General features: G+C 42.6%; 1 protein-coding gene across 2 annotated transcripts in view; it reads left to right on the forward strand.

Moving 5' to 3' along the window:
- The first annotated feature begins 1,500 nt into the window (after positions 1-1,500).
- The window catches only part of LOC110537867 (rab11 family-interacting protein 5), a 42,009-nt gene continuing 15,994 nt past the window's right edge, over positions 1,501-27,515 (forward strand). For both annotated transcript variants that reach the window (XM_021624299.2, XM_021624300.2), the window contains exons 1-3: positions 1,501-2,486; positions 25,236-25,771; positions 26,034-26,655. In XM_021624299.2, the coding sequence (XP_021479974.2) occupies positions 2,107-2,486; positions 25,236-25,771; positions 26,034-26,655 (1,538 nt within the window). In that variant the 5' untranslated portion in view covers positions 1,501-2,106. The remainder of the gene's footprint in view (positions 2,487-25,235; positions 25,772-26,033; positions 26,656-27,515) is intronic.

A 27,515-nucleotide genomic window follows, 5' to 3' on the forward strand; every position in this document is an offset into this window, starting at 1 on the left:
GGTTCAATAAAAAAAATGTAGTCCCATCTTGTTGAAGAATTCTGTTAATATTAAATATCAAAACAGAATAGAAACCCCTTTGTTAATACTGTATGTATTTGCAATAATTAACTTAAGGTTGAGGCATGGCATAATAATAAATGTATATTTTGTCACGCTGGTTATTTCAAATATGTGTCATGCTTCAGTAGTGGAATAATGACAATTAGCACTTGAATTTTGTAAATAAATGCTGTGTAAATGTTGGGGTAATGTATGATTGTTGAGTTTGGGTCAGTCACAGTGGTCTGGTATTCTGCCACTGTGTACTCTCTATTTAGGGCCAAATAACATTCTAGTTTGCTGTTTTTTTGTTCATTCTTTCCAATGTGTCAAGTAATTCTCTTTTTGTTTTCTCATGATTTGGTTAGGTCTAATCGTGTTGCTGTCCTGGGGCTCTGTGGGGTCTGTTTGTGTTTGTGAACAGAGTCCCAGGACCAGCTTGCTTAGTATAATTGTTCATAGACAAATATTTGAGATTGTGTCTGTAACACATTGAGGGATTTGTGAATCTGAATGTAGAGTGGACGTGGGGCATATTCGTCTTTTCAACAACATTTTGCTAGGTGGGCTTTAGCATTTTCGCTGAATAGCAATTTTTAAGTACTTACTACTTTTAACTACTTTTTAGCATGTTAGCTAACTAACTCCTAAACCTTAACCTTAATTCCTAACCCCTATCCAAACTAATGTTAGCCAACTAGCTAACATTAACATTAGCCACTTAGCTAACGTTAGCCACCACAAATTGTAATTAAAAACATATCATAAGAAATGGCCGATGGACATCCACAAATTAATACTTACCATAAGAAGCTTTTAAGATATCATAATAAATGGAGAGTATCGGATTTATATACAGAATAATACGAAATGCTCTGAGCTTCATATTATTCTTTCTATTTCTATGGCGGATTCGCAGCCACAATTTATGGAAAATTCCAAAACGTTGGAGATAACAATAGATGGATGGCAATGTCAAAGATACAAGTTTCCCATATCCATCTGTGGCTACGTTTTCCCTGCGCTATGTAGCAACAACAGATAACATCAGTTAGCTAAATAAGGTTAGCATGCTAGCAACCTATACTGACATTTACTGACAGCGGTTATTTCGCCACTACACATGGAAATCACCCACAATGTTCACATCCTCAATTCGTGAATATGTATTAGCAGCCAGCATCATCCTTCAGAGGTGGAACCTGAAGGACAATTTATGCTATAGGCCAGGAGTTACGTCGAAATAGGGTGGCATTGCCCTCTGGTGGGGGCCTTTAATCTATAAACTCTAATCCTCCAGATATTTATTTACATGATTGCACATGTGTCATCTTGATGTTGCAAAACAGTCAAAACCCAATTTTTAAGCACTTGTTTTCAGGTTATAACAGTTTCTGTATGGGACGTTATAATATCTAGTCTACATTGCGCAGTCGCCCAGAGTTGCTTTCCCGCAAGACTAGGACAACATGATTGGGTGGGATCTTTTTTATCCAATTTTTGCGATATCGACAATGCAAAACTCATATTGTAATTGCATAGATGATTGTAAAATAGTAGTCTCACAGTCACAATAATGATTTTGATAGTTCTAGTTTAGCTATCTCATTCCACCATGTAGGTAGGGAGGGGCGTGTTTCTCTTTCATTTTGCGGTATTCGTACTGTATGCGGGGCTCTTTTGTTAGGGAGGGCGGGCCGGGCCGCAGGAGCACAATGACTTTTCAGATAGTAAACTAGTAATGCGATGAGGACTGACCAAAGCAGAACAATGATATGCGAGTGCTTCAAGCGCGGCATATCCAGCATTTCCACAAACTGACGTCGGTGACCTGCTTGAGCATTTTGGAGAAATTCTGCAGAGGTCCTGCATCTGTTTGAGCAGTCAAACATAGTAGCCCAAGTAACGGGCGATCCAGGCGCAAGGGCGAGGCGAAGACATTGGATAGCATCGTCATCAGATGCGCAAACCAGTGGGACAGGTTCCAAAAACGCAGTGGCAAAGGATGTCTATTTAGGACTTTTTAGCATTCACGCTTCCCCACTCCAGGCAACGGAATTTAAAATGATGTCACTTATAGAGTTGAACGATGACCAGAGATGGGTGCCTACACATGTGAATGTCACTGTCCTTCGTGCAAGGGGTTTGCGGACGAAGGGCAAGCACGGGAGCCGTTATGTTTACACCATCATTCAGGTTGGGAAGGATAAATACACCACCGGTTTGGTCGAAAAGGCGACTGTGCCAGAGTGGAATGAGGAATGTTGTTTCGAACTTCTCCCCGGAATACTGGAGGCTGGGGGTCGCAGTGCATTTCCTTCAGGGAGCGGCGACTTGGTCCTCACCGTCATGCACCGGGTGCTTATCGGACTTGACGTGTTTCTTGGTCAAGCAATCGTCCCCCTGGATAAAATATTTCAAGATGGAATGTGTCCTAGAGATGAGTAGGTTATTTTCACTTACTAATTTAATATGCTAGTGATGAGGAATTCTATTTCCACTGATTAGGCTACATGCAGGCCTAGGCTAAATGATCATATCCCACGAATTATAGCCTTTTATTGCCATTAATTTGACGTGATTGACAGTAACATTTGTAGGCCAAACTATGGTATGTTGGTAGGGTGGGGAATTCAGACAAGTATGAGAAGAACTGGGCGTTTATTTACGGTGAAGATCAGTGGGCCGGGCCACCCCTGGATTACTGGTGCATAGTTGAACTACACTGAACAAAAATATAAATGCAACATGTAAAGTGTTGGTTCCATCTTTCATAAAACATATTTCATTCAAGTAATTTTGTGTGCACAAATTTGTTTACATTCCTATTAATGAGCATTTCTCATTTGCCAAGATAATGCATCCACCAGACAGGTGTGGCATATCAAGAAGCAGATTAAACAGTGCGATCATTACACAGGTGCACCTTGTGCTGAGGACAATAAAAGGCCACTTTAAAATGTGCAGTTTTGTCACACAACACAATGCCACAGATGTGTCAAGTTTTGAGGGAGCATGCAATTGGCATGTGGACTGCATGAATGTCTACCAGAGCTGTTGCCAGATAATTGAATGTTAATTTCTCTACCATAAGCAGTTTCCAATGTTGTTTTAGAGAATTCGACAGCACGTCCAACCGGCCTCACAACTGTTATGAAGCCCTTTTGTGGGGGAAAAAATGTATTCTGCTTGGCTGGGCCTGACTCCCCAGTGGGTGGACCTGGCTGCGAAGTCCTTTCCTTATATGAAAAGTCTTTGAAATTGTTGCATGTTGCATTTATATTTTTGTTCAGTATATTTTCATAACATCTCAGAAGTTATCTTTTTTTATTTATTATTATTATTTACCTTTTATTTAATCAGGGAGTCACCATTGAGATCATTTTCTCTTTTACAAGTGAGCCCTGCATATACAATTTCATAACATCCATATGAAATCCAATATACCATATGATAAACAATATAAAACAAATCAAATACAGCACAACACATTTTGCACAGACAAACATAAATATACACAATATACACAAAACCCCTTACAATCAGAAAGAGTGGTTACATAATAATCACATTTAGCCTTTTTGATCAGTCTTACACATTGATTCCTCAGTTGGCTAAAATATTGACAATTCGGGCCTAAGTCTGTGTTACTGGTTTTGAAGGGGGGCATGAAAAAAAGTGTGCTTGTTCACCAAAAAAATGTAAAGTCCCTCTTAGTGATGACACGAGGCATAGATGTATGCCTTTTCACTTCTCTGACACAGACAACTGGTCACTACAATCCAGGGGTGAAAACCCCACTAGAAACATACACTACATGACCTAAAGTATGTGGACACCTGCTCGTCAAAGACCTCATTCCAAAATCATGGAACTGGTCCCCCCTTTGCATCTGCAACAGCCTCCACTCTTCTGGGAAGGCTTTCCACAAGATGTTTGAACAATCCTGCGTGACTTGCATCCATTCAGCCACAAGAGCATTAGTGAGGTCGGGCACTGATGTTGGGTGATTAGGTCTGGCTCACAGTCAGCATTCCAATTCAAGGTGGTCAATGGGGTTGAGGTCAGTGCCCTGTGCAGACCAGTCAAATCAAAATCAATCAAATTCATTTATAAAGACCTTCTTACATCAGCTGATATCTCAAAGTGCTGTACAGAAACCCAGCCTAGAAGAAACCTAGAGACGAACCAGGCTATGAGGGGTGGCCAGTCCTCTTCTGGCTGTGCTGGGTGGCTACGGTGCGTAATTACCCACCCGATATCTGCACGAAGACTAGGGTTAATTACTGTAGGATTTGGGGAAGCTCCATATATTATCTCATCTCTCTTCTGTGGTGCCCAGTGTGATTGTCTTTTTTCTTGTGGTCTGGTGTGTTCAGCAGAGGGGAAGAGCAAGATATATATATTTTTTTAAACTTCTGACTATGGCGTCTAATGTAGATGAGTTCATTCTCTTTCCATCAGAGGAACTGTTAGAATGATGTACTAAAGAACAGCTGTTGTTGATTGCTGAACACTACAAGGTTTAAAGTAGTGATAAACATCCCAAAAATTATATTAGGTTAATATTGAAGGCCAATCTGATGGAGAGTGGTATTCTTGAAGTTATCACTGGGGCAGCATCTCCTGAGGACTCGCCGTCTCCCCGTAACATTACAATGGCCGCTCCATCTGTTAGTCCTAGTAGTTTTCTTTTTGAACAGCAGAAAAAACTGCTTCTGTTACAGCTAGAGCATGACCGTGTAAAGTATGAAAAGGAATTGGAATTTAAACAGGATTTGGAGCGTGCTAAAATCAAGCTGCAGCAAGAGGCTAGAGCTGGTTAGGGAAGGAAAGCTCTCAGGGTAGAGTTTACTCTGGGAAGGTGACCCAGATTTACCTAGGGTTCGTTCCTTTTTTGGTCGTGCCCCGGACACATTTGATATTGTTGGGAACTTACGGTTGTTGCCTAAATTTAATGAGCAGGACCCTGAGACATTTTTTGTTGTTGTTTGAGCGTGTTGCTGGCGCTAGGAGTTGGCCTGATTCTGACCTCACTTTAATGTTGCAGTGTGTGTTGACTGGTAAAGAGCAGGAAGCATATTCAGCTCTTTAGTGTAGGTTAAAATGGCTGTGTTACAGATTTACGAATTGGTCCCTGAGGCTTACCGCCAATGATTTAGAACTTTAGAAAGGGATAATAAACAGACTCATGTTTAGTTTCCACGAGAGTTATCTTCACAGTTTAATCGCTGGTGTTCTGCCTCTGCAGTTATAACTTTCCAAGGGCTGTGTGATCTGATTATGCTAGAGCAATTTAAGGACACAATCCCTGATCATATAGCCACGTACATTAACGAACGAAAAGTAAAGACTGTCGCTGAAGCTGCGGTTTTGTCGGACGAGTATGTTTTGACTCACAAAAGTGTCTTTGTAGAGCCCTGCATTCGGAGTGAGTGGGGGCGTTTGGAGAGATTTGGGCCTCGCTCACCGAGATACTTTGGTTGACGGGCAGAGTTTCATTCAACTAGGGTTGAGCCTGACAACCGTGGTAAAGTTGATTTTGGTCAAGAGTGTCACTTCTGTCAAGGTTCGGGTCATTAGAAAAACTAATGTCTGGTTCTCAGGGCTAGGGGTAAATTCAGATCTAAGCCAATGGCGTTAGCTGCGCCTGGTCCACATCAGTTCACTCCTGACACAGTGTCTCATGCCCAGGGGCATGTGAAAGTCCATGTTGACGCAGACTATTTACCTTTCATTACGTAGAGTTTTGTGTCTGTTAGGAAGTAAGGACCTAGTGCCAGTGAAGATCCTGAGAGACACAGGTGCCTCTGAATCGTTTGTGTTGGAGTCTGTGTTACCCTTCTCTGCTGAGACTGATTCGGGGAATAGTGTTCTAATTAGGGGAATAGGTTTGAACACTCTGTCAGTTCCATTCTAACAGTTCCATTCTAACAGTTCCATTGGGCGGCAGGGTAGCCTAGTAGTTAGAGCGTTGGACTAGTAGGTTGCAAGTTCAAACCCCCGAGCTGACAAGGTACAAATCTGTCGTTCTGCCCACTGTTCCTAGGCTGTTGTTGTAAATAAGAATTTGTTCTTAACTGACTTGCCTGGTTAAATTGCATGAACTTACGTTGGATTGTGGACTGGTGAAAGGTGAGATTGTTGTGGGGGTGCGTCCTTCGTTGCCTATTTGAGGGTATTGACGTTACCCTTGGGATTAACTTGGCTGGTGAGCGTGTATGGCCTGTCGTGTTTCCATCTCTTGTGATTTCCGCTAAGCCGTCATTTGTAGGGATTCCTGATGAGAGTGTGCAGAGTTTCCCAGAGGTGTGCTCTGCGTGTGCAGTGACGTGTTCTATGAGCCATGGCGACCTGGTCACTGCACCGGCTAAGGGAGGGGGAGGCAATTAGTCAGGTTGTACCAGTTAAGCTTTGTGAGATGGTGTTGACAACTTCCCACAACAATGTTGCTGGACATATGGGTGTGAGGAAAACCTACAACTGCATATTAAGACATTTCTTTTGGCCTAGGTTAAAGAGGGATGTTTCTGAGTTCATCAACTTGTCACACCTGTCAATTAACTGGTAACCCTAATCAAGCTATTAAGCCGGTACCACTGTTTCCTATTCCTGTACTCAGCCAACCTTTTGAGTATCTGATTATTGACTGTGTTGGTCCTCTGCCTCGTTCTAAAAAAGGTAGTAGTTACCTGTTCACTGATGTGTCAGACCACTAGGTTTCCTGCTGCCTATCCTCTCCGGTCTATCATGACTAAGTCTGTGCTAAAAGCTTTGACTCAGTTTATCTCACTGTTTGGAATCCCTAAGGTCATTCAGAGTGATCAAGGATCTAATTTCACCTCTAATCTGTTTGCTCAGGTTCTCCAACAGCTCCATATTAACCTCTCTGGGATATGTGGGACGCTAGCGTAAATCCAGCCAACAACAAATATAATTCATGCCTTACCTTTGACGAGGTTCTTTTGTTGGCACTCCAATATGTCCCATAAACATCACAAATGGTCATTTTGTTCGATTAATTCCGTCGATATATATCCAAAATGTCCATTTATTTGGCGCGTTTGATCCAGGAAAACACAGGTTCCAATTTAAGCAACGTGACTACAAAATATCTCAAAAGTTCCCTGTAAACTTTGCCAAAACATTTCAAACTACTTTTGTAATACAACTTTAGGTATTTGAACGTAAATAATCAATAAAATTGAAGATGGGATGATCTGTGTTCAATACAGGAGGAAAACAAACTGTAGCTAGCTTTCTGGTCATGCACCTCTATCTAACAGTACAATTGAAGTGACCCTCGTTCTGAACAGGGCTACTTCTGCATTACACAAAGGAAAAACCTCAACCAATTTCTAAAGACTGTTGACATCCAGTGGAAGCGGCAAGAAGGTCCCTTGGAAATCTGGATTCCCAAATGAAAACTCATTGAAAAGAGAGTGACCTCAAAATACCCTGTCACCAAGAAGTTAAACACAATTTGTCTAGCGCCTATCATGTGCAAAGTCAAGGAGTGCTGGATTGTTTCCGTCAAACACTTAAGTCTTTGTTGAGAGCTTATTGTACTCAGATGGATAAGGATTGGGAGGAGGGATTGTCTTGGTTACTGTTAGCCGCTAGGGAGGTTTCACAGGAGAGCACAGGTTTCAGTCCAAATGACCTTGGGTTTGGACATAGAACTCCACACACCTTATCTGTTCTCCAGGATGACTGGTAGTCTCCCGAGCCCCCTCAGTCCCTGTTATCTTATGTGTGTAATTTCCGGCGACAGCTGGTACGCCGCCGGTGAAATGGTTAAAGAGAAGCTATCATCTTCACAGGAGAGGACGAAGGACATATTTGGCAAACTGATCGGCAAACTGAGCCTCGTCACTTTAGTCCAGTTGATCAGGTTCCTACTCTGCTGCCAATTGTTGGTTCTCCTTTTCAAGCCAAGATTCAAGGTCCATATACGGTTGTGCGCCAGTGGACTGAGCAAAACTATGTAGTTGCCACTCCAGAACGGGGAAAAGCACACCAACTGTGCCACGTAAATTTGTTAAAACCCTGTTAAAACCCTATTATGCACGTTCCTCTGAGGCTGAACAGTGGGAGTCTACAGAGGACTTGTTATTTTGGCCGATACCGATATTTCGCTAGTTTCTTGTCATGCTAGGTGCATGAGGAGGAAGATGTTCCTGGTCCCGACCATTGCATACTGCAGGGTAGATAGAAAAATTCAGAGTCACTGGATATTTTAGACAACCTTCTCGCTCATCTACCTGTTGATTGGTGGGAAGAGATGGTCGGTCTGATTCAGAGATTTCCAGGTTTGTTTTCTGATACACCTACACACTTAATAGAACACGATATTGATGAGTAGGGCACGTGAAATCTCTGCCATTACTACACCCTCTGGTCTATACTCATATTTGGTTATGAGTTTCGGCCTGCGTAATGCACCTGCCACTTTTCAGCGACTTTATGAACAGGGTTGTCTCCGGTCTGGCCGGGTGCGCTGTTTATCTGGATGATGTAGTGATGTATCCAGATACTTGGGAGGAACATCTGTCCCGTATTCAAGCCTTGTTTGACCGCCTAGCTGCGGGTCGCCTTACGATCAATCTGCCTAAATGTGAGTTTGCTCAGGTGACCGTTACATACCTTGGAAAGGTGGTTAAGCAGGGTGAAGTGCGTCCTGTTCGGGCTAAGGTGGTAGCTATTGATGCTTTTCCACCACCAACTACTAAAAAGGAACTGATGCGTTTCTTGGGAATGATTGGTTATTACTGTAGTTTTTGTAGGAACACTCCATTGACCCATATGCTGAAAGCTAAGGCTGTTTACGTATGGTCTTCTCGTTGTCAACATACTTTTGAAGATGCAAAGAGGTTGCTTACCTCAACTCCGGTGCTGGCTGCTCCTTGTGTGGATTTGTCATTTATCTTGCAGGATGCTAGTCATGTGGGGGCAGGTGCCGTTTTTGCTGCTAGCAGATGAGTCTGGTGTTGAAAGGTCTGTTAGTTTCTTTTCCAAAAAGTTTAACCATTATCAGTTGAATTACTCTGTCATTGAAAAAGAAGCACTAGCACTCATATTGGCGCTACAACACTTTGAGGTGTATGTCGGGTCGGGAGTAGTACCTATTGTTGTCTACACCAACCATAACCCTCTCACCTTTTTGAGGTCCATGATGTGTCCTAACCAGAGGATAATGAGATGGTGTTTATTTTGACAAACATTCCATCTTGATGTGCGGCACATCCGGGGGACTGATGTGCTCTCTCGTGCGCCCTGTTCCTGAATATCCACGTGATTTTATTTTGTGTTTGGTATTGTTCTATTTCTCCTTTCTGTTCCCTTCTGGTCTCATTTTCTTCTTTCCTCTTAAAGGTTGCTTCCTGTGTGCAAAGGTTGCTGAGGTCTGGGGAGGACGAGGTTGGCTAGGGCAAGTGGAAGTGTGAACACGTGACCCCGTCATCAATTTGGGACGCAGAAGCTGGGTCAATTTGTTTGTGTGACCGGTATGGGCTCGGGTGTGTCCCGGAATAAATACACCTCTTCCCCATTCATTGAGGAGACTCTCCATGCAGATACTGATAGATTTTGGTTGTGGCATTTTTGTGGCCTGTTTGTTTGCGTTGGCACCTTTCTACACCCCTCATTATCACATTTATGCACGCAAACACTCACTTACACTGCTGACTACACACACACACACCATTGTTAATTGTATTTAGTTTACTTTAGTTAATAAATATATTTTGATATTCCTCATCTCCACGTTGTCCCCCTTTTTGTTACGAACATTGAGCCGGTTCGTGACAATATATAGTGTATTTATCTGGATTATTGTCAAAATAAGATCACTCGGTATATTTCGATGGATCTTTAGGATTTGGCCGTGTAGGCTCAGTTATCAGCTGAGATGGGTTTAGCTCAGAGCAAATCTGACACTGGCGTCCTCCAATTAATATTTAAAAAATCACCCAGAATTAATAGTTCAGATTTACCATACTTAGATAGAAATTCAGATAAAGCTTTAAGGTCAGATGGAGTCTCTAGTACAAGCATGCTATGATCAGTAGGTAACCCCTTATTTGAAAATACCATAGAATTGGTATAGATACAAGATTGTCTAGAACTGAACCATAGGGCCTATGCCTCAAGCAAGGACATGGTTTTTCTAGGCTGCATGCCCATAATCCCAATAATCATAGCACATAGCCTACTGTAAAAAAAAATCATTTTAATCCATAGAGACGTGAAGGAGAAGCTCGTCGGATGTTGATCTCTTCTCGTGTACCATAACCTAGTTTAGATCACAAATGAGTGATTCTTGTTGCAAGATGCAGGCGTCATTGGCTTGCCCTTTCATTTCATTTCATTTCAAGGGCTTTATTGGCATGGGAAACATATGTTAACATTGCCAAAGCAAGTGAGGTAGATAATATATAAAGTGAATATATAAAGTGAAATAAACAATAAAAATTAACAGTAAACATTACACATAGAGAAGTTTCAAAACAATAAAGACATTACAAATGTCATATTATATATATATATACAGTGTTTTAACAATGTACAAATGGTTAAAGGACACAAGATAAAATAAATAAGGATAAATATGGGTTGTATTTACAATGGTGTTTGTTCTTCACTGGTTGCCCTTTTCTCGTGGCAACAGGTCACAAATCTTGCTGCTGTGATGGCCCACTGTGGAATTTCACCCAGTAGATATGGGAGTTTATCAAAATGTGATTATTTGTGGATCTGTGTAATCTGAGGGAAATATGTCTCTCTAATATGGTCATACATTGGGCAGGAGGTTAGAAAGTGCAGCTCAGTTTCCACCTCATTTTGTGGTGTGACGACCCTCCCACTCTGTCTGCCGTATTTTCTCTTTGTTCTTGTTTCCTCATTAGGATGCCGGTGGGCGGAGTTGGGAGGGTCGTCAGCTACATGGGAAACACCTGGGCCAGGTGTGTCCCAGGATAAATAGACCTCTTCCACATTCATGGAGGAGACTCTCTCCATGCAGACACCTTTGTAGATTGTGTTGTGGTTCTTGGTGGCTTTTTGTTTGTTTGCTTTAGCATCTTTCAACACCCTGCATTATCACATTCATGCATGCAAAACACTCACTTACATTACTGATTACACACATCATTGTATATTTTCCTTAGTTGCTTTAGTTAATAAATATATATTTTGTTACTCCTTATCTCCACGTTGTCTCCCTTTGTTACGGGCTTTGAGCCGGTTCGTGACAGTGGGCAGTGAGCACATAGCCTGTCTTCTCTTGAGAGCCATGTCTGCCTACGGCAGCCTTTCTCAATAGCAAGGCTATGCTCACTGAGTCTGTACATAGTCAAAGCTTTCCTTAATTTTGGGTCAGTCACAGTGGTCAGGTATTCTGCCGCTGTGTCCTCTCTGTGTTGGGCCAAATAGCATTCTAGTTTGCTCTGTTTTTTTGTTAATTCTTTCCAATGTGTCAAGTAATTATCTTTTTGTTTTCTCATGATTTGGTTGGGTCTAATTGTACTGTTGTCCTGGGGCTCTGTAGGGTGTGTTTGTGTTTGTGAACAGAGCCCCAGGACCAGCTTGCTTAGGGGACTCTTCTCCAGGTTCATCTCTCTGTAGGTGATGGCTTTGTTATGGAAGGTTTGGGAATCGCTTCCTTTTAGGTGGTTATAGAATTTAACAGCTCTTTTCTGGATTTTGATAATTAGCTGGTATCGGCCTAATTCTGCTCTGCATGCATTATTTGGTGTTCTACGTTGTACACGGAGGATATTTTTGCAGAATCCTGCGTGCAGAGTCTCAATTTGGTGTTTGTCCCATTTTGTGAAGTCTTGGTTGGTGAGCGGACCCCAGACCTCACAACCATAAAGGGCAATGGGCTCTATGACTGATTCAAGTATTTTTTAGCCAAATCCTAATTGGTATGTTGAAATTTGTTCCTTTTGATGGCATAGAATGCCCTTCTTGCCTTGTGTCTCAGATCGTTCACAGCTTTGTGGAAGTTACCTGTGGCGCTGATGTTTAGGCCAAGGTATGTATAGTTTTTTGTGTGCTCTAGGGCAACAGTGTCTAGATGGAATTTATATTTGTGGTCCTGGTGACTGGACCTTTTTTGGAACACCATTATTTTGGTCTTACTGAGATTTACTGTCAGGGCCCAGGTCTGACAGAATCTGTGCATAAGATCTAGGTGCTGCTGTAGGCCCTCCTTGGTTGGTGACAGAAGCACCAGATCATCATCAAACAGCAGACATTTGACTTCGGTTTCTAGCAGGGTGAGGCCGGGTGCTGCAGACTTTTCTAGTGCTCGCGCCAATTCGTTGATATATACAGTGCCTTGCGAAAGTATTCGGCCCCCTTGAACTTTGTGACCTTTTGCCACATTTCAGGCTTCAAACATAAAGATATAAAACTGTATTTTTTTGTGAAGAATCAACAACAAGTGGGACACAATCATGAAGTGGAACGACATTTATTGGATATTTCAAAAGTTTTTAACAAATCAAAAACTGAAAAATTGGGCGTGCAAAATTATTCAGCCCCTTTACTTTCAGTGCAACAAACTCGCTCCAAAAGTTCAGTGAGGATCTCTGAATGATCCAATGTTGACCTAAATGACTAATGATAAATACAATCCACCTGTGTGTAATCAAGTCTCCGTATAAATGCACCTGCACTGTGATAGTCTCAGAGGTCCGTTAAAAACGCAGAGAGCATCATGAAGAACAAGGAACACACCAGGCAGGTCCGAGATACTGTTGTGAAGAAGTTTAAAGCCGGATTTGGATACAAAAAGATTTCCCAAGCTTTAAACATCCCAAGGAGCACTGTGCAAGCGATAATATTGAAATGGAAGGAGTATCAGACCACTGCAAATCTACCAAGACCTGGCCGTCCCTCTAACCCTTCAGCTCATACAAGGAGAAGACTGATCAGAGATGCAGCCAAGAGGCCCATGATCACTCTGGATGAACTGCAGAGATCCACAGCTGAGGTGGGAGACTCTGTCCATAGGACAACAATCAGTCGTATATTGCACAAATCTGGCCTTTATGGAAGAGTGGCAAGAAGAAAGCCATTTCTTAAAGATATCCATAAAAAGTGTTGTTTAAAGTTTGCCACAAGCCACCTGGGAGACACACCAAACATGTGGAAGAAGGTGCTCTGGTCAGATGAAACCAAAATTGAACTTTTTGGCAACAATGCAAAACGTTATGTTTGGCTTAAAAGCAACACAGCTGAACACACCATCCCCACTGTCAAACATGGTGGTGGCAGCATCATGGTTTGGGCCTGCTTTTCTTCAGCAGGGACAGGGAAGATGGTTAAAATTGATGGGAAGATGGATGGAGCCAAATACAGGACCATTCTGGAAGAAAACCTGATGGAGTCTGCAAAAGACCTGAGACTGGGACGGAGATTTGTCTTCCAACAAGACAATGATGCAAAACATAAAGCAAAATCTACAATGGAATGGTTCAAAAATAAACATATCCAGGTGTTAGAATGGCCAAGTCAAAGTCCAGACCTGAATCCAATCGAGAATCTGTGGAAAGAACTGAAAACTGCTGTTCACAAATGCTCTCCATCCAACCTCACTGAGCTCGAGCTGTTTTGCAAGGAGGAATGGGAAAAAAACTCAGTCTCTCGATGTGCAAAACTGATAGAGACATACCCCAAGCGACTTACAGCTGTAATCGCAGCAAAAGGTGGCGCTACAAAGTAAGGGGGCTGAATAATTTTGCACGCCCAATTTTTCAGTTTTTGATTTGTTAAAAACGTTTGAAATATCCAATAAATGTCGTTCCACTTCATGATTGTGTCCCACTTGTTGTTGATTCTTCACAAGAGAATACAGTTTTATATCTTTATGTTTGAAGCCTGAAATGTGGCAAAAGGTCGCAAAGTTCAAGGGGGCTTACTTTCGCAAGGCACTGTATGTTGAAGAGGGTGGGCCTTAAGCTGCATCCCTGTCTAACCCCACGACCCTGTGTGAAGAAATGTGTGTTTTTTGCCAATTTTAACCGCACACTTGTTGTTTGTTTACATGGATTCTATAATGTCGTATGTTTTACCCCCAACACCACTTTCCATCAGTTTGTATAGCAGACCCTCATGCCAAATTGAGTCGAAGGCTTTTTTGAAATCAACAAATCATGAGAAGACTTTGCCTTTGTTTTGGTTTGTTTGGTTGTCAATTAGGGTGTGCAGGGTGAATACATGGTCTGTTGTACGGTAATTTGGTAAAAAGCCAATTTGACATTTGCTCAGTACATTGTTTTCATTGAGGAAATGTACGAGTCTGCTGTTAATGATAATGCAGAGGATTTTCCCAAGGTTACTGTTGACACATATTCCACGGTAGTTATTGGGGTCAAATTTGTCTCCACTTTTGTGGATTGGGTTGATCAGTCCTTGGTTCCAAATATTGGGGAAGATGCCAATTGGAATTTGTTGTCTGTATATTTGATAATTTCATTGAGGATACCATCAACACCACAGGCCTTTTTGGGTTGGAGGGTTTTTATTTTGTCCTGTAACTCATTCAATGTAATTGGAGAATCCAGTGGGTTCCTGTAGTCTTTAATAGTTGATTCTAAGATCTGTATTTGATCATGTATATGTTTTTGCTCTTTATTCATTGTTATACAGCCAAAAAGATTGGAGAAGTGGTTTACCCATACATAGATAATAAATAGATAATTCTTCTTGTTTGTTTAGTGTTTTCCAATTTTCCCAGAAGTGGTTAGTCTATGGATTCTTCAATTGCATTGAGCTGATTTCTGACATGCTGTTCCTTCTTTTTCCGTAGTGTATTTCTGTATTGTTTTAGTGATTCACCATAGTGAAGGCGTAGACTCAGGTTTTCCGGGTCTCTGTTTTTGGTTGGACAGGTTTCTCAATTTCTTTCTTAGATTTTTGCATTCTTCATCAAACTATTTGTCATTATTGTTAATTTTCTTCGGTTTTCTATTTGAGATTTTTAGATTTGATAGGGAAGCTGAGAGGTCAAATATACTGTTAAGATTTTCTACTGCCAAGTTTACACCTTCACTATTACAGGTGAATGTTTTACCCAGGAAATTGTCTAAAAGGGATTGAATTTGTTGTTGCCTAATTGTTTTTTGGTAGGATTCCAAAATGCATTCCTTCCATCTATAGCATTTCTTAATGTTACTCAGTTCCTTTGGCTTTGATGCCTCATGATTGAGTATTGCTCTGTTTAAGTAGACTGTGATTTTGCTGTGGTCTGATAGGGGTGTCAGTGGTCTGACTGTGAACACTCTGAGAGACTCTGGGTTGAGGTCAGTGATAAAGTAGTCTACAGTACTACTGCCAAGAGATGAGCTATAGGTGTACCTACCATAGGAGTCCCCTCGAAGCCTACCATTGACTATGTACATACCCAGCGTGCGACAGAGCTGCAGGAGTTGTGACCTGTTTTTGTTGGTTGTGTTGTCATAGTTGTGCCTAGGGGGGCATATGTGGGAGGGAATGCTGTCACCTCCAGGCAGGTGTTTGTCCCCCTGTGTGCTGAGGGTGTCAGGTTCTTGTCCGGTTCTGGCATTTAGGTCGCCACAGACTAGTACATGTCCCTGGGCCTGGAAATTATTTGATTTCCCCCTCCAGGATGGAGAAGCTGTCTTCATTAAAGTATGGGGATTCTAGTGGGGGATATAGGTAGCACAGAGGAGGACATTTTTCTCTGTTAGGATAATTTCCTTTTTGAATTTCTAGCCAAATGTAGAATGTTCCTGTTTTGATTAATTTAATGGAGTGAGTTAGGTCTGCTCTATACCAAATTAGCATACCCCCTGAGTCCCTTCCCTGTTTCACACCTGGTAGTTTGGTGGATGGGACTACCAGCTCTCTGTAACCTAGAGGGCAACCAGTGGGTCTGTCTCCTCTATACCAGGTTTCTTGCAGGATGACAATATTACCGATTTCTTTGGTGAAGTCCGGGTTCCTGCTCTTTAGGCCAAAGGCAGATGACCTCAGGCCTTGGATATTCCAGGATGATATAGTGAAGGATTTTTGTTCCATAGAGTGTCCAATGTTGTTGGTCGTGGTTTGGCCTCAGGCCAGTAAGTGTGAGCAGAGCCTGCTGAGCATCTGGTACATGCCATTGGCTTGGGCGAGTGTGAGAGTGGGGGTTGGGACTGTTTGCCCGCTCACTACCTGGGCGTATGAGTGGCTTCCATGTTGAGGCCCTCTTTGCGGGGGTGGGGTGCATGGGGTGGGCAGGAGTGGCATAGGTCTGATCTGAGGGGGCCTAAATGGGGTGTGGGCATGGTTGACGTGGGGGGGTGTTGATTGGTTGGGGTGGGGGTGAGGATGTGTCTGGGGGTGCTGTGGTCTGGATGTAATTCCTCTTGGCGTAGGTCCAAGGGGGGGTCCTGCAGGTCTGGGAGGGTGTCCCGCTGGTCTGGGTGGGGTGTCTATTGATCTGTTGCTCCTGTGTGAAGTGTTGGGGATACGTTTGAGAGCGTGTTTGGGAAAAAGTTGTTTTTCTTCTATATATTTCCCATTTGAGTCCATAAGTAGTATAATCTGTGTCTTGTGTTTGTCCTCAGTGGGTGTGGGGGGGTTGTCAGAAGGGCTATCAGGGTGGCTGACAGGGGGGGTGCTCAGAGGGGGTGAGAGCCGCTGGGCTTGGGGTTCTTTATTTGTCTGTTCTGCTGTGATGTCGACTCTATGGTCAGGGTGTGGTGTGTGCTATGGTGTCGAGACTTTTGTCGGGTGCTGAGGTGGGCTGTTCTGCTGGCTTCTCTGTGGGGGTGGCCACCTCTCTAGTGGGTTGTTCTCTGTCACACGCCGTCCCCCTCAACCTCTCCTCCGTCCCCCCTCACCTCCATCCCCCTCAACCTCTCCTCCACCAGCAGTCTGATCCTCTCCTCTTGTGCTCTGTTCTTCTCCTGATAATGCTCTTTCTTGTGTTGAAGTTGTCTCACCACTGTCCAGAGTGCAGATATGTCTCTCTCCACCTCCAGCATTCTGGGTCTGGTTAAGGGGGTGTTGTTGTGCTGGACTGTTGTCTGGGTCTGTGCTGACTGAAGTGTAATCACCTGCTGTTCCAGCTCCACCTGCCTTACCTCCAGCTGGGTGAATTTGTTCTTCATTTCAATGAGGGAGTGGTAATCTGTGCTGGGAGGTTGACTCTCCGCTGGGGGTTGCTCGCCTGTGGGGTTACATAATGAAGAGGTCTGGTCTGACCCGCTCGGGGTGGGGGTATCTTTATCAAGGGAGAGCTTCTCCTGCTGGGCTAATTCTTTAATTTGGTGAAAGTCCAGCTGAAACTGTTTGGGGTTACCCTGTACAAGTACTGTTCCGGACTTATAGAGGTTTATATTAGCTGACTCAGAGTCCTCGTTGTCAAGTATTCTGAGTTTCCACCCCAAAGGTTGCATGTTTGAATCGCACCAAGGACAACTTTAACATTTTAGCTAATTAATAACCTGCAACTAATTACTACTTTTTAGCTACTTTGCAACTACATAGCATTTTAGCTAACCTAAAATGCTGTAGCTAACACTAACCCCAAACTCAAACATTTAACCTAACTCCTAAACTTAACCCTAGCTTAGCTAACGTTAACCATCTAGCTAACATTAGCATTAGCCACCTATCTAACTTTAGCCACAACAAATTGGAATTCATAACATATGTTTGGCTAGTTCGTAACATATTGTACGTTTTACAAATTAGGAACATATCATACGAATTTTAATTCGGAACATATCGTATGAAATTGATGATGGACATCCAGAAATTAATACATACCATATGAACATAACATATCATACTAAATGGGGTGTTGTGGATTTATGTGCAGAATAATATAAAATGTTCTGCGACCAGGTTGTCACAGAAGAAACAGGTTGGCTGTAAGCAAGAACAGACCAGTATGCATATCAGCCTGAACTCAGGTGTAGATGTAACATAGTAAATCTAAATCAGGGACACTCCAATTAGTGTGATATGTTACATTTCTTATGGTATGTATTAATTTTTGGATCTCCATCCATTTTGTATATTTTTACGAATTGCAATTCGTAAGATATGTTACAAACTGCAATATATTAAGAATTAAAAAAATGTATGATATGTTTCGAATTCCAATTTGTTGTGCCTAACATAGTTAGGTAGCTAGGTGGCTAACATTAGCTAGGTGTTAGGGTTAAGGTTAGGATTTAGGTTAGCTAACATGCTAAGAAGTTGCAAAGTAGCTTAAGAGGTAATTACAATGAACAAAAATATAAATGCAACATGCAACAATTTCTAAGATTTTACTGAGTTCATATAAGGAAATCAATCAATTGAAATAAATTAATTAGGCCTTAAACTATGGATTTTACATAACTGGGAATAAAGACATGCATCTGTATACCTTTAAAAAAGTTAGGGCCGTGTATCAGAAAACCTGTCAGTATCTGGTGTGCAGCGTGATATCTCCTTCGCATAGAGTTGATCAGGCTGTTGATTGTGGCCTGTGGAATATTGTCCCACCTCCTCTTCAATGGCTGTGCGAAGTTGCTGGATATTGGCGGGAACTGGAACACACTATCGTACACGTTGATCCAGAGCATCCCAAACCTGCTCAATGGGTGACATGTCTGGCGAGTATGCAGGTCATGGAAGAACTGGGACATTTTCTGCTTCCAGGAATTCTGCTTCCAGGAATTCTCCCTTGCAACATGGGGCTGTGCATTTTCATGCTGACATATGAGGTGATGATTGCGGATGAATGGCACGACAATGGACCTCAGGATCTCATCACGGCCTCTCTATGCATTCAAATTGCCATCGATAAAATACAATTGTGTTCGTTGTCCGCATCTTATGCCTGCCCATACTATAACCCTACCACCACCATGGGGCACTCTGTTCACAATGTTGACATCAGCAAACCTCTTGCTCACACAATGCCATGCACATGGTTGTGAGGCCGGTTGGACGCACTGCCAAGTTATCTAATAGGAGTTTGGAGGCAGCTTATGGTAGAGAAATGTACATTCAATTATCTGGCAACAGCTCTGCAGTCAGCATTCCAATTTCACTCTCCTTCAAAACTTGAGACATTGGTGGCATTGTGTTGTATGACAAAACTGCACATTTTAGTGGCCTAGTGTCCCCAGTACAAGGTGCACCTGTGTAATGAGCATGTCGTTTAATTAGCTTCTTGATATTACACACCTGTCAGGTGGATGGATTATCTTGGCAAATGAGAAATGCTCACTAACATGGATGTAAAGAAATGTGTGCACACAATTTAAGAGAAATAAGCTTTTTAACTTAACCAGCATGGATAGCCATGCTGGTTAAATGTATCATGAATTCTAATTAAGTCACCGACAGTGTCACCAGCAAAACACCCCCACACCATCACACCTTCTCCTCCATGCTTCACGGTGGGAACCACACATGCGGCGTTCATCTGTTCACATACGTTTTTGGTTGGAACCAAAAATCTCAAATTTGGACCAAAAGACAGATTTCCACCGGTCTAATGGCCCACTTCAGTCGCTTCTTCTTATTGGTGTCTTTTAGTAGTGGTTTCTTTGCAGCAATTCAACCATGAAGGCCTGATTCCTACAGTCTCCTCTGAACAGTTGATGTTGAGATGTGCCTGTTACTTGAACTCTGTGAAGCATTTATTTGGGCTGCAATTTCTGAGGCTGGTAACTCTAAGGAACTTATTCTCTGCAGCAGAGGTAACTCTGGGTCTTCCTTTCCTGTGGCGGTCCTCATGAGAGCCAGTTTCATCCTAGCGCTTGATGGTTTTTGCGACTGCACTTGAAGAAACTTTCAAAGTTCTTGACATTTTCCAGATTGACTGACCTTCATGTCTTAAAGTAATAATGGACTGTCATTTCTCTTTTGCTTATTTGAGCTGTTCTTGCCATAATATGGACTTGGTCTTTTACCAAATAGGGCTATCTTCTGTATACCACCCTGTAGTGTCTTTAGTATCATTAAAGGTGAAGACTGTTATTTTATCAAATCAATTCTCTGTAATTATTATTACGTGATTAAACTATTCATGTAAATGTAATTAACTAAGAAGTTGGGGCACCACGGAAAATTTTCAGATTACAAAGTTAGAATTTTCAGAATATAACTCTTCAGATATTTTAATATCTTCTATTAGTGAATTATTCTTTACCTTATGTCAGTCTCATTTCAAACGTCGTAGAATTCTTGGTTATCTGCACGAACCCAGCCCACCATGAATCATCCATACACCAAATAATTTATTTACTAACTAACTAAATAATCACAGAAATGCATAACAAACAACAATAGATATTGGTTACTAACAATAATAGGGAAGATCACCAAGTGGGCTAAATCGATATGACAGCTTGGTATACAAAGGAAAGGGGGTGTGGACTGATAAAGGTGCGGGAAAGACGAATGGATTCATTACACACAGTCTAATTATATACATTGAAGAGCTAATCCTTCGCACATGAACGGCTGTTCATTCGAGTATGTTGGAATTACGCCCGTATGTCATTGTTGTCTTCTCTGTTGGAATCCGGTCTGTCTGCTGGAAAGTTCATCAGAGTCTCTCTGGTTGCGTTTCCCCGAAGATCAAAGTATTTCGTGGTTAGAATGGATACTTCAGAGTACCATTCAGAACCTTTCTCATAGATAGATGTTTCGGCGGTTGTCGGTAGTCGCATCCTAGGTTTACATCATTTCTAGCTGCAGTCTAGTAATTAGTATCTAAGATTTTCTCTTATTCTGTAGGGATCTATAGTCTCAGAGTTTAACAATTTCCAGCCATGTAGCTAATGCTCCACGTGGTATGGTTAGGAATTCAACAACCATTGCAGCCTTGCATGGTCTGATGTGAATTTCCTCAGGAGTGGGATTTATTCCTAACAATAGAAAAGGGTGGTTCCATGATGCCTGATCCTGTCTGTGCTCACGGGGGTGTGGCCACTGACTAGTTAAACTTTACCGGGAATACAATTCTCTCAAATGAAAGGTTAACCTCACATTACATCATTTCAGAAATATTTTCATCTTTACTCATTCATTTTATACAAGAATTAGATGCAAACCTCATAATTGCGGCACCTGTATAAACAGAGTTAGGGTAATGTGGCTGTAGTGTCTTTCATGAGGTGACAAACATGAAACAAAACGGACCGGGTCGTAGCTGGCTTCTCAACCGACCGTTTACACATTCTCCAAATGGACATATTGTTTAATTCTTCCATTTTGGGGATTTAGGAGTTCGGCCAAGTGAAATCCTTTGTTCACTGTGTGGTCTCTCTCTCTGCATGACCAGGTGGAGAGAGTCTCCGCCAGGAATTTATGGCCGGAGATAACAAAGAATGAAGAATGAAGAATAAAATATATTAAAATATATTTTGATTTGTTTAACACTTTTTTGGTTACTACATGATTCCATATGTGTTATTTCATAGTTATGTCTTCACTATTATTCTACAATGTAGAAAATTGTAAAAATAAAGACAAACCCTTGAATGAGAAGGTGTGTCCAAACTTTTGACTGTTACTGTATTTCACAACGGTTTAGATGGTACAATGATTCTCTACACTATGCATTGCTTGTTTTGTCACATAAACTGAAATTAGGCAAACTATTAGAATTTTAGCAACCAGGAAATGGCAAGTGTTTTCTGGATATTGCACCTGGATATTGCGGCAGTGAGCAAATTTCAGGTCTGCTGAGCGCAAACTTGAACTTTGTGAAATTTCGGTACAATTTCCAGCACGCGTTTACTGTGAACACTGAGGGTGTACCACTGAGGGTGTACCTACAGTTTTAAAAGTGGCCAAGTAGGCTACTCTGTCTATTTGATCATAATGTAGGCCTACCAGAGTGGACTACCATCAAAAACCTTTGGAGAAAAAGCATCCCTTGACATTTTAACATGGAAATAGCTGTTCTATCATTCAGCCTACATTAGCAGCCAATGTGTGGTGTTTAATGTAGGCCTACATTCCACGAGACTTGAAAAAACATGCAGGGCTCGACGTTAACCTGTTTATTCACTTGTCCTTCAGACAAGGAGGTGACTGAAAATGTTGTTGTGTTGTTTGATGCAAATAAAATGCATTATTATTCCCATGCCATTATTACAGAGAATTAGACAAATTATGCTACTCTCTACTTATTAGCTAATTAGCTTATTCAAGCCTGCTTAAAATACAACACTGCCCCTTAAAGACAAATAAACGCTTTTTAGCTGACACACTTTTCAAAGATGTCTAGAAATGTACACATTTTGTGCTCTTGTAGCAAGCAATCACTCCCCTATTGCTGACTACAAATTTTCTATAACACACTAACTAGCAAAGGATATGAACAAAATATGCACACGTGGCTACATGCAGCTCTAACTTTGATCTCAAAACAAGCGCATCTCACAAACACTCATGCTGTAAACCCAGTCCAGTTCCAAGTAAATGCCACAGATCCATATATGGCAATGGTCTATTTGCATATAGGCCTACTGCAGCTCTGATTGTTTATTCTGCACAGGTATGTGTAGAGTATGTGTAGAGTATGCTGCATTGAAAGTGGCCAATATTGCGTTGATTCAATCACAATTGCCACATTAAAGGGACATTTTGATGGTGTTAACAGGGAAAACTCTAGAACAGTGGACACTTACTTTCTGAGTCAAATTGCAAGCCAAGATCTACCGCTCAGATTTTTTTTAACATGACTTAAAAAACTTAAGCATATGCAAGATTAACCTATTAAAAGCAGTACTGTAGCAGTGAGGTTTGTGCAGTAAGTTATAGGCCCAATACATTATCACCGCAAATTGGATTTGCTTGAATTGCCCTGCCGATGCATTGTTGTTCTGGCCATTTATATTTAAACATTTGAGGTAGGCTATATGATCACACCGGTAATAGATCCATTGTTGTATTACTTGTGAGGCACAGCTGAGTGAGCATACATTTAAATAATTAGCTTTTTACTTTTATGTTATTGGGCTGATGGTGACTGCATCTGATGGTCAGTCTCAGTGGCGAGAGAGAGCATCAAACTGAGGATCCGCCTCTCAACATCCCCCTTTCTTCCACTGACACTGACCAAAAGGCCACAGGAGGTTGGTGGCACCTTAATTGGTAATGGCGGGAGCGTAATTAGTGGAATGGTATCAAATACATCAAACACATGGTTTCCATGTTTTCGAAGCCATTCTATTTGCTTCGTTCCAGCCATTATTATGAGTCATCCTCCCCTCAGCAGCATCTACTGATCTGAGCCATCCGATTGGCCAGCAATAGGCCTATAGTGCACTTGATTTGCTCTCTGGGCCCGTCGGGAAGGCAGAGTTTGTACCTTCAGACGTGAAATGGTTCAAAATGGCAACAGGTCGCCTACCCGGCGCTCATCGGGTGCACCTACCGCCAACAGCCCGAGACAAATACAAAAAAAGTAGGAACATAAGGCTTTATTGTTGGGTTTTTTACAGAAATGTTTGGCGATCATCTAGGAATGCTTTGGAGATCGACCGGTTGGTGACCACTGCTCTTGAAAGTTGAGTGAAATTCAATCTTGTGCTTCTGTGGGTTGATATTTCTTCTGTGCTGAGTCTCGGGGCTACTGCGCACCCATGCACAGCTTAGAGGGAACATTGCCCACCATACCATGAGACATCCATGTCTTTATCACTGGAAAAGATAAACGGTTGAGTTTGATATCACTTACAAACAGGATTGTCAAACTATTTTATGATTTCTTGAAAAATATGTTTTGATTATTAAATAGTTGACATTTTCTTAAACCTTTTAATGTCAATTATATATGTTTTTTTTCTTCATATTCGGGCATATGTTATAGCTTAGACCCTACTACACACTGAGTGTACAACACATTAAGAACACCTTCCTACTATTGAATTACACCCCCCCACAGGAATACCGGCCCATGTTGAGTCCAATGATTCCCACAGTTGTGTCAAGTTGGCTGGATGTCCTTTGGGTGGTGGACGAATCTCGAATACACACAGGAAACTGTTTAGCGTGAAAACCCCATTAGCATTGCGGTTCTTGACACAAACCGGTGCGCCTGGCACCTAGCGTACTACCATACCCACTTCAAAAGGCACTTAAATATTTTGTCTTGCCCACTCACCCTCTGAATGGCACACATACACAATACACGTCGCAATTGTCTCAAGGCTTAAAAATCCTTTAACCAGTCTCCTTCCCTTCATCTACACTGATTAAAGTGGATTTAACAAGTGACATCAATAAGGGATCATAGCTTTCGCCTGGTCAGTGCATGTCATGGAAAGAGCAGGTGTTCTTAATGTTTTGTACACTGGGGTTTTTGTCTTGTGCCCGCCATCGGTTGTGATGCAATATGCACCTGAAACATCTGCCCTTCAGACTGCTATGCATTGCTCCCAACATCTGCCACATTCTGAGACATGTAGCGGAAGTTACAGTAGAGGTAACAGGTGGAGATATTCAAAGGGGAATTTCGGTAGTATGCAAACAATGTCCATAGTCAACAGCTCTGAGTATAGTAGTAGAGAAAAGCAACACCACACATCTGTCTTTAATTGTGTGCCCACTGTTCTTCCAGCTCTCTCTATGCAGTGAAACTGCAATTGAGTAGCAGCTTTGTTTTGGCTCCAGAATACATGGTTTCAAGTCTTCTCAGAAGGGGCCTGGGAAGGGTCGCAGTGAAAGGATTTCCTAGGTGGACCCTTCAGCACGTCCCAGCCAACAGGAGTGGTGGGTGGGAGGAACCCCAGGAATGTGGAATTAGTTCCCGGATGCTAAAGAAACAGTTTGTTATCGAACTTGGAGAAACACGATGGTCAAATAAAAAATGTAACACCCTCCCCTCTTTGAATTGGCTACTGCCACATTACGCAATATGCTGACTGGCTGTCAGGCAAAAAAGTGAATGTTTTGTTATTTTCTTTCAGTGGTGTTTTTTGTTTTGTTTGTCTCCAATGTGGTCAGTTAAATCATGTCACTTTCGGTCTGTACTTTGTGTTTAAATGTATCCCTTAACAGTGAAAGTATGCGTTGAATGGTGTTTACGCTGCATGAAACAAATGGGAGGCCATATGCTCTCTTTTATAGACCTTTATATAAAATAATGTTGGTCACACGCATGTGAGGAGCCCTGGGGATGTTTGACACCTGACAGTCTTCTCTCTCTGTGGCTCCAGATGGCTCAAACTCAACTCCAAGGCCAGCCGGAAGGAGAAGGAGCGTGGCGAGATACAGGTAACGGTCCAGTTCACGCGCAACAACATGACAGCCAGCATGTTCGACCTTACCATGAAGGACAAGCCGCGCTCTACCTTCGGCAAACTCAAGGACCGCGTGACGGGGAGGAAGAGGGACGACATGGAGTCCTCCTCGGCTATTGTGCCGGGACGCTTCGCCGCCCTGTCGAGTTCCCTGGGGCAGCCATTCGGGGAGGGGAGCGGAGGGGGAGAGGACCCCGGGGAGGTAGAGGTAGCCGAGGAGAAGCGGAGCAAGGTGAAGGATTTTTTCCTGGGTAAGGGAAAGCTGCGGAGGTCTTCTGACACATGGTCGTGTTCGTCGCTGGCCTCAGAAAGCAGCGTGTCGTCCACGACCAGTGAAAGCCACTGTCCCCCTTCTCTGGGTCTAGGCCTCCTGGTGGACCCCCCCAGCTCCCCCATCTACAGCAGCAAAGTCAAAGACACCCACCACGGAGATACAGACCTAGCTAAAAAAGGTAAGCCTGCAGATTTCCTCTGTGTTTTAGATCAAATATTTGCTCTATTTTTGTCCACGGGTTTCATTTTCTTTCGAAATTGCCCTAAATGTCTGTAATATGCACAGTAATTCATGAACTGTATTTAAATGATATGCTGACAGACTGTTTAACAAACATGGAAAAAGCATTTACTATATCTCAAGGATATGGCATGCTTATGCATTTTAAGGAATTGTTTTGGAATAGAGGTTATTATTATACTTTTTCCCCCTCCAAACAGTGCTTACCACCACACAGTCTTCCCCAAAGATACTGACCCACAAGCGAGCCTTCAGCGACGAGGCAAGTAGGATCACCACGACTGCCATTCCCCGGCCCTGTCCTGCTGTGGAGTCCCTCAAGGGTCACGGTATGACTCTCTCCCAATCCTCTCTGTGCATCAACGGAAGCCACGTCTATGGATCTGAACCGGTGGGTCCCAAGGGCTCAAGCACCCTTCCATCCAAGCTGGTCCTGCTCGAAAAGTGCTCCCCTCTCTCTCGTTCGCTGCAGAACCTCACAAAGCGGAGCGAGGACAAGGGTTCTGCCGGCGAGGGCCGGCGCTGGTCCTTCGACAAGGTAAAGAAAGACGAGAAGGATGAGGAGAAGGAGGCCGAACCTCCAGTCTCCCAGTTTCAAAGTGCTCGGGTGGGGGGTCGGCCAGTGCAGGCAGCAGCCCCGATGCTGTCTTCTACTACCACGGTGGACTCAGCAGACAAAGGGAAGAAGCTCAGAAAAACATTATTCTCCGGAGGGAGGAGTGATTCTCTACCTGCCAAGTCCGAGCTGAGCCAGGGTTCTCCTCCCCCTGAGGGGAGACTGCGAGGCTGGTTTGGCTCCAGTGACTCCCAGAACAAGCCAAGGTGAGTGGAGGATCATTTCAGCTCTGTGGCTCCATTCTCCAGGGCTTCATACAGTTTTGCCTTCCATCGAAAGCACACAATAGACATCTACATCATGGAAGGTTTTGATTTCCTTGTTTTCAGTGTCTATGCTGCCCCCTGTTCCTTTAAAACGGAAATGTGGCAAGTTCATCCACCATTTTACAGCAATCTCATATAGGCCATAATTTAATGGTCATACTGTCCTCATAACACAGCATAATAGTTGACATCTAGGCCATTTGTATAAAAATGTACTGTACTTCCAATCAAAAGAAAATCAAAGACTCAAAGAGTCTATGTGACTGGAGTTGGAAAGGACATTTTGGCATATGTATATTTCACTCTTAAAATCGCTTGGGGTTCTCAAGTACTAATGCCAGAGGATCTACCTGAACTTAGGTTTGGTATGTTGTGGAACATTGATTTAGATGTGCACTAATCATCTGGGCCAGTATTCATAATGTCTTGGAATAGCAGTGCTGACCCCCACCCCATGTAACTTCATTCATTATGATCTAAAAGGCTAAACTGGTCCTAGATCAGCACTCCTAATCTCAGATTCTTTATGAATACTGGATTAGTACACTAATCACCTGTTCTTGCTATTAGATCATCCTGCAGTATTACCGTAATTTCCGGACTATAAGCCGCTACTTTATTCCCACGCTTTGAACCTCGCGGTTTATACAATGATGCGGCTATTTTATGGATTTTTCCCGCTTTCACAAGATTCATGCCACCAAAAAACTGAGCACCGTCACATAATGTGACGTAAATCGAGCGCGCTCAAACTTCCCATCATTCTGATTACGGTAGTAATTTTGTCACCCTCATCATGG

This window comes from Oncorhynchus mykiss, chromosome 12, assembly GCF_013265735.2.
Source record: "Oncorhynchus mykiss isolate Arlee chromosome 12, USDA_OmykA_1.1, whole genome shotgun sequence".
NCBI classification, from domain to species: Eukaryota; Metazoa; Chordata; class Actinopteri; order Salmoniformes; family Salmonidae; genus Oncorhynchus; species Oncorhynchus mykiss.